Source organism: Ceratosolen solmsi, unplaced genomic scaffold, assembly GCF_000503995.2.
Source record: "Ceratosolen solmsi marchali unplaced genomic scaffold, CerSol_1.0 scaffold29, whole genome shotgun sequence".
NCBI classification, from domain to species: domain Eukaryota; kingdom Metazoa; phylum Arthropoda; class Insecta; order Hymenoptera; family Agaonidae; genus Ceratosolen; species Ceratosolen solmsi.
This window is the reverse complement of record NW_011948417.1, coordinates 12,125,956-12,134,188: the sequence shown is the minus strand read 5'-3', so window position 1 is coordinate 12,134,188 and position 8,233 is coordinate 12,125,956. Positions and strand designations below refer to the sequence as shown.

The 8,233-nt window shown below is 21.6% G+C and overlaps 3 protein-coding genes across 4 annotated transcripts; 2 read left to right on the top strand and 1 right to left on the bottom strand.

The window, feature by feature from the left end:
- Positions 1-215: 215 nt before the first annotated feature.
- LOC105359933 (mitochondrial transcription factor A) lies at positions 216-1,139 on the bottom strand. 2 transcript variants are annotated; one of them, XM_011496701.1, is made up of 3 exons: positions 994-1,139; positions 697-932; positions 216-325 (listed from the first exon to the last, which is right to left on the bottom strand). In XM_011496701.1, exons 1-3 carry the CDS (start codon positions 1,062-1,064, stop codon positions 288-290), a joined length of 345 nt encoding a protein of 114 aa, XP_011495003.1. In that variant the 5' UTR covers positions 1,065-1,139; the 3' UTR covers positions 216-287. The 2 variants fall into 2 exon arrangements, with proteins under 2 accessions (XP_011495003.1, XP_011495004.1); XM_011496702.1 differs by lacking the exon at positions 216-325 and adding an exon at positions 402-494.
- A 1,190-nt stretch (positions 1,140-2,329) lies between these two features.
- RabGGTa (Rab geranylgeranyltransferase subunit alpha) lies at positions 2,330-4,457 on the top strand. The gene is made up of 7 exons (XM_011496849.1): positions 2,330-2,365; positions 2,432-2,542; positions 2,617-2,735; positions 2,844-3,031; positions 3,090-3,287; positions 3,352-3,837; positions 4,096-4,457. Exons 1-7 carry the CDS (start codon positions 2,363-2,365, stop codon positions 4,455-4,457), a joined length of 1,467 nt encoding a protein of 488 aa, XP_011495151.1. The 5' UTR covers positions 2,330-2,362.
- A 1,002-nt stretch (positions 4,458-5,459) lies between these two features.
- drongo (Arf GTPase activating protein drongo) lies at positions 5,460-7,335 on the top strand. Its single transcript, XM_011496700.1, has 6 exons — positions 5,460-5,689; positions 5,856-6,349; positions 6,416-6,595; positions 6,657-6,872; positions 6,940-7,061; positions 7,139-7,335. The coding sequence occupies exons 1-6, from the start codon at positions 5,526-5,528 to the stop codon at positions 7,190-7,192; spliced, it is 1,230 nt and encodes a 409-aa protein (XP_011495002.1). The 5' UTR covers positions 5,460-5,525; the 3' UTR covers positions 7,193-7,335.
- Positions 7,336-8,233: the final 898 nt, after the last annotated feature.

Below are 8,233 nucleotides of genomic sequence, written 5' to 3'. Positions count from 1 at the left end.
ATTTGAAAAAATTAAATTATATAAGATTTTAATTTGAATAAGCAATATTATTCCGGTTTATAACATAAATTAAAATATATGAAAATACTTATTTTTACAATACAATTATAAAAGGTTTTATTCATATGCATTATTAAATTTTATCATTCAAAAGTTTTGTAGGGTGAACAACATCAGTATGCCGTTCTCTAATCATTTTCTCTTCCCAAGCTGTTATATCAGATTTATATTTTTTCAATTTTGATAAATATTCTGCTCTATATTGTTCTTTAATAAAATCTGATGTATTATGCATCCACTCTGTAGCTATAAGTTTTATCCATTCCTAAAAATACAAAGGTATAATTTTTTAATTATACAAGCATTCATACAAATACGATTATAATAAATCTCACTGTTTGTTTAATATTTTTATCTCTTTGATATTTTTTATCTAACCAAAATTTGATAAAAATTGATACTGGCTTTTTTGGTTTATTCAGTTCCAGACATTTCTGAAATTTTAACTAGAAATTATAAATTGCAAAACATTAAAATATAAAATAATCAATTGTAGTTTTACTCTTTTTGTTTTTAATAATTGTTTTTCTTTTTGCGCATCTTTTCTTAATTGTTTAATAATGTCTTGTTGCTCTATCGTTAAAGATTTTTTATATTTTTCATATTCTAAACAATAATTTTTTAATAATAATTTACTTTTGTTTTTTACTAATAACTTTTGTTCTGTGTTCAAATTATGCCAATCTTTTGCAATTAGTTTCATTATTTCTTGCTGTGACAAATGTGGTTGTGTTTGTAGCAGTTCAGGTCGACGTATTTGGGCAAATTCAAAGAATCCAGTTAATGGTTTCTTTGGTGGTAAAGGTAATCCGAATTCAACTCTTTGCTTGTTTGATATCCAGGCCTGCTGTTCATTACATTTAAAAAAAAAACTATAAACAGAAACATATTTATTAATAATTACTTATCAAATAAATATATTTTAGGGTTTACCTTAAATGGAAAAAATCTGTATAGTTTAATCTGCTATACGAATACAAATTGAAAAATTTATAAATAGACATAATTTATTTATTATTTTATCACTTTCTTTTCATCGAATTTAGTGTAATAGTTATTTAAAATTAACTTATTTAGATAGTATCTGTATTCTGTATAATTAATGAATTTCTTTTTAAAAACCCTACCTACATCCATACATCGTCTTAGATTATTTGTACCAGCATAAAATCAAAATTCCAAGGGAATAAATGAGATCAGCATATTTAATGACTGATGAAATATTACTCGTGAATTTTGAACATGCGCAACACAGCTCTAATTTTATTGGCTTTTCTAAATAAGCCTAGTTCAGTATAATGTTTAAAAAAATATTCCAACAATATAAATGATTCTATATAAATTTGTGAAAAAATTTAAGTTTAAATTAAATTGTGTTTATAATAATATTATCTACAATATGTAATTAAAAATTAAAGTACCATTTTTTAGATACAGTATTACCTATAAGAATTTAATATTATATAATTTGAATCTATAATTACATAAGTACATATTATATTAATATATTTTACCCATCTATAGATTAAAACATATATAAAATAATTTCTTTACCTATTTAATGTTATATTTGAATGAATATTTATCAATATATAATATTTTATACCTCTCTTAATTGAAATTAAATTAAAAGGATAGCTACATATAGTTTTTCATTTTAAGTAGATATTATTTATTCCAATATTAATAAAATATAATTAGTGTTATGTATTATAAATAATAAATATTACAATATTATTCAATGCAATATTCATACTTTAATAGGCAGAGAGTGTATTATAATATTGATATTATATATAATAAACATAAAAACAAATTTTTATAAATAATACATAGATGTTATAAAATTCTAATTTCTAAAAATTAAATATAATGAATTATTTAAAATTTATTTTGATTTTTTATTTATTATAAAGATATTATATTATTGTAAGTTATATTATTTATTAATTATAAACTTAATATTTATTTATATATGAACATATGTAGTTCGATTTTCATATATTGAAACCAATGGCCAATTAGCTTAGTCCTTAATTGCGCATGTCTGTAATTTATGCTTTCCATTTTCAGTTCTTGTGAATTAAGATCGTCCATTCTTTAATTTTAATTAAATATTAAACAATAATAATTATTCTTTTGTATATTTTTATATGTATTTAAACTTCAATTTTTATAAAAATTTTTTAATCTTTTTGCCTTGAACAAATAGCATGTTTTTTTAAAAACTATATATTTTAATCTAAAATAAAAGATTATCTAAATTATAAAAAAATATTGAAAACTAATTTTTATTCTAAACATGGTAATGGAAATTGATGTAATTATATAAATTTTTTATTTATTTTAAAAATATATTTTGAATTTATAGCATGGTAGAGTAAAAGTTCGTACAACTGAGCAACAAGAAAAAATTAAACAATTAGAGAAACAAAGAATAGCATTTGAATTTAAAAAAGAAATTACACTTGTTTTTGAAAAGGTATTTAATTTTTTTCTATTAAACATTTTATCTCCAATTTTTAATAATTCAATTTTAATGTTTATTATACTTAGAGAAAAAATCATAAATGGGATAATGAATTATTAATAATAACACAAAAACTTTTAATTAAACAACCTGATATTAATACTTTATGGAATATAAGAAGAGAAGCCTTTTTAAATAATAACTGGTAATTTATACATTTATATTTTAATTATATTTTCTACATAAATTTATTTATTATCTTATAATATTTTTAACTATTCATTTTAATCAGTATAGAATTATATATTTATAGGTCATCTAATGAGTGGAAACAAAAATTAGAAAATGAGTTGTTTCTGACTGAAATAAGTTTAAAAGAGAACCCAAAATCTTATTGTGTTTGGTTCCATCGTACATGGGTGATTCACCAATTATCAGATCCAGACTGGAAAAAAGAATTAAAATTATGCAATAAATGTCTTGATGTTGATGAAAGAAATTGTAAGTTTTTGATTATAAATATTTATTTGATTAATTTTGACTCATTATATTATTTTAGTTCATTGTTGGGATTATAGACAGTTTATAGTTAAAAAATCAAATTTGTCAAATGAAGAAGAACTTCAATTTACTACGTTTAAAATATTGAATAATTTTTCAAATTACTCATCATGGCATTATAGAAGTAAATTATTACAAAAATTGTATCCAAATTGTGGATATAATTCACCAATTAGTGATAATAAACTTATTGAAGGTATCGTTTTTGCAAAGTATATATTAACTATATAAATTATTTATTTTGTTTAATGTGTTTTTAGAATTAGATCTGGTAATGAATGCAACTTTCACTGATCCCGATGATTCAAGTTCTTGGTTTTATCAGAGATGGTTATTAGATTATAATAAATCATCCATTAAATTATGGCGAGCAATATTAACACAAACCACAATAACAGTTGCATTTCATGAAGAAGTATTATTAAATTTAGAGTTATTCTTCAATAATAAAAAAATTGATTGCAAATGGCAGTCTGCAAATGGAAAGAAATTTTCTGCTGTATGGTATGCAATATTTGAAAAGCCTTTATCTACTCTTCACAACAAAGTATGTTTGAAATTTGAAGAAAATATATATAAATTTAAGCAATCAAATTTATTTGAGTGGATTTATAAATGCGAAATATTAAATAGCAATTGTAACAATCGTAAATTACATGATCAAATTCATAATTATCTAATGCTTTCAAAAATGGAGCCTTCTAATAAATGGGCTAAATTAACTAGTGTATATTTTTTAATAATTAATAATTTTGTATATAAAAATATTAATATTATAGAAGAATTGAACGATTTAATAAAAATTGATCCTCTTCGAGCAAATTATTATAAAGATATGCGTAAGTATACAGTTATATTTCATTAAGACATAAAGTGTTTTTAATTATATAAATAACTATAAAAGAATAATAAATAGATTTTTACAGGTAGTAAATGTATTCTTATAAATAATATAGATGCCATTGAATTTGAAAATAGAAATAATACAAATCGTATTATTAACTTATCAAATATGCAACTAACAACTATTTATTTGCAAAAGCCTTATTTGACATTTTATAATGAAATAGATTTTAGTAATAACTCTCTTGGGTATCAGCTTTATCAACTTTATATTTTACAAGAGTGTATTAAACTTGATTTATCAAATAATAATATAAGTTCTTTAAAAGCATTTCCAACATTACATAATTTGAAGATTTTGTTATTATCAGAAAATAAAATAACAAACTTAGAAGAAGTTTTGGATTTGATAAGAAGACACAGTTTGAAACAATTAGATCTGAAAGCAAATCCACTCCTTAATTTCAGTTTATTAACCAAGGAAATAAAAAAGAGTTCTTTATACTTAGAAATAATATTTTAAAATATATAATGAAGTAATGTTTTAATTTCTTATATATAAAATAGTTTATTAATTTTAAATGGGCATTTAAAAACATTAAAAAATTTAAAAAGGTAATGAATTGAAAATCTTTGAAATATTTGGTTTATTTATTTTTACAGTTTTGAAAACAATTATTGTCTATAGTTATTAACATTTAATAAATTTTTATATTTTTAATTTTTTAATTACCATAAAGAAATAATTTATGTAATTAACAAATGAAGCCAGGAATAGTATAAAAATAACTGTTGCAATACAATTTAATCATACAATTCAAATTTGTCTATGATTTAGTTGAAATGGGAACAAATTTAATTTTAACTAATTGGTTGTATGTAATAAATAAAGTTATGTAGTAAAACTGTATGTGAGGAAAGTAATTTTCTATAGAGTTAAAATTGAAAGAATATAAATGATTCTTTTGAATGTGTAAATAAAAAAATGAATTGAATAATACTACAGAGGGCGCTCGCACGTGAACGTTCTTATTTTATATTTTCTTATATAGTTTTGACTGTTTAGTTTTATATATTTCTAACCTAATCTAATTCAAGAAATTTATGTACGCCAGTAAAGATTATATCGTTTTTTACGTGTTAGACTTAACAGGTTATCTAATTACGAAAATATAGATTATAGAATCAGAAGTGAAACGTCATCAAAAACTTTATGCTAATTTCAAAAAGCTGTAGAATTCAATAATACATGAAACGAGTGAAAGAAAAAAGAATACATTACTTAGTTATTACAAGCAGAGAAGTATTTATTTACATACTTTATATTCTGTAAAAAAATTGTTTTATGCAATTAATGAATACTAGTTTTGATGGGGCATGCAAAAGATAATTATTTATATAAACGATACCTCTCTCACTATACAAAACTTCTAGTTAAGTAAATTATCCAGCTGTGTTCAATCAACATTTTTTAAATTGAAACGTGTAAACAGCAATCTTCACAAATTTTTATAAATTTATTAAAATCAACTAATTACATCTTTAATTAAATATTTATATTGCAATACAAAATTTTTAAAATAAAGTTGACATGGCATCTGCAAAAAAGAAACAGGATGAAAAAAATTTAAAGACATTACGTGAATTAGTTTCACAATTTGGTAATAAAGAATGCTTTGATTGCCAACAGCGTGGACCAACTTATGTAAATATGACAATAGGTTCTTTTGTTTGTACAACTTGTTCAGGAATGCTGTGAGTATAATGGTATAAATTATACCTAGTTTTTGTGTAGTTAAAATAAAATTTCAAAAAAATTGAAGTTAAATATTCTTTTTTATTATTATTTATATTGGAAATATATAAATTATTAATATATTTTTTATTGGATCTATTAAAATTTTTTTTTTATGTATTTCAGGCGAGGATTGACTCCACCACATAGAGTAAAATCAATTTCTATGGCTACTTTTATACAAGAAGAAATTGATTTTCTAAAAGAACGTGGTAATGAATTCTGCCGAGCAATTTGGCTTGGCTTAATGACTCAAAGCAATGTATATAATAGTAAGGATGAACAAAAGATGAAAGATTTTATGAGTGCGAAATATGAATTAAAAAGGTATTACTTGGATCCTACTATGGCAAATCAATTTATAAACCAAAAAATCCCAAGTTTTACAAAATTGCAACCAAATGCTAAAACCATTAAAGTTTCTTCAGCTAAATCATTATCTTCTGTACCTATTTTGATTACAAATGTTAAGGAAAGTGAAATTTTAAATTCAAATTCAGTTGACTTCGTAGCTGATTTTAGTAATGTACCAGCTGCTTCATCACTTAACATTTCAACAAAATTTTCTCAACCTTCTTTTGCTAATTTTGATAATAATCCTATCTTCAATTTAAGTAAAGGTAAGTATGATTAATTGAATATAAGATTTGTTTATTATATTTTAATATTTTTAATTTTTGTATTAGAAAATAAAATATCACCAATGCCTGTTTCAAATACTAATGTAACAATAAATACACCACCTTCCGAAGATCGTTATGCTGCCTTAAAAGACTTGGATTCATTAATGAAACAAGCAAATATCAAAGATGATTCAACTTCTTTTGAAACATCATGGATTCTAAAAGAAACTAATGATACTACAGGTACTTAAAACCAAATTATGTAGTTAATATAAAACCAGTAACGATACAAAAAAAATTTTAGCTAATAATTCAACATGGTCTACATTTAATAAGAATAGTTCAGTTATTGGTAATCCTTTTGCTGAAGATACATGGCAGCCATCTGTTAATGTTCTCAATAATAATAATAATAATAATAATAATAATAATAATAATAATAATATTCATCAAAATGAAACAAATATTTTTAATACAGCAAATCCATTTAGATCAACACAAGTTCCTATGTTTCATGAGGGTAAGTGAAAATCACGTTTATTTCAATAAAAATTAATTTTTATACATAATTAAGACAATTTTTTTAGATTTTCATTGGTTTGGCCAAGAAACTCAAAATATAAATAATGTCCAATCTCATTTTTTATCATCTTTATCAAATAAATCATGGAAACAAAGTGTAACACAATTTAAAGCAAACCCATTTGTTGTATGTCATTTGTTGTATTTATGACTAACTTAAGCATATAAAATATAATCAATATTTAATATAAGTTCTTTTTATAGGTGGGTTCTGGCATTGGAGATATAACACGAAATTCAAACAATCCTTTCTTGTGATTATTTGCATTAAATTTTAGGACTTATAAAAAAATACCATACCATATATGTTGATAAAATAAGAAAATCTTTATTGTACATGACCTAAACGTGGTATTTACTGCTAATAATTTTAATTGCTCTAGGAGTAACAATCTTCTATTATTTTTAATTTACAATTGTAATTTTATTTATAAATTTAATTCACTTAGTTTTTAATAAAAATGAATTTGTATTGTTAATTATATAGATGTAAAGCTAAGACAGCATCTGTAAAATGCATTTAATGTATTTTTGAATATTTTCTTTTTATAGTACTTTTTTTATCAAGATAAAAATAAATTTCTATAACTGTTTTCAATAAACAAATCTTAATAAAAATACTTTTAATTAAACTACCTCTTTCAAGTGATGTAAACTTTGTTTTTTTTTTAATAAAAGTTTTAAAACAGATTGATTAAATTATTTATATATTATTGATTCAATAAATATCGGTAACTGATGTATTACCAATTATGAATGAACATATTTAAGAATAAAAATATGATTGCATAAGTATACATTTAAACATTTTATTTACTTAGAAATATTTTAATAAATACAAAATCACAAATAAATACTGAATTTAATGGTAGTAGGTCAATTCTTAATTGCACAAGTTTTATTCAGCTATTACACTAATTAATATAAGCTAAAAGGATGCATATTTTTATTAAATATTAAAATAATTAGTTTCTTATTTACACTTCTATTTTTATCTGCAATATGATAAAATGTAAAAATTTTTTAAATGATTCTGATTTTTCAGTTTTGTATACAAAAGCAATTAGCTTAAGAAAAGTTGAAAATCATTACTATTTCATTATAGGTCTATTTACTATACTAATGAACAATGAATTATCAAATATATTAAATTCATTGAAATTTATAAAAAATTAAATTAAAAATTATTTAAAAAAAGTGAAAATACCACTTTGTTTAATTTCTGTTGCATTATAAGATGTTATAACATAATGTATAACATAATCTATAGGAAAATTAAGTGTTATTTATAAGACCTGA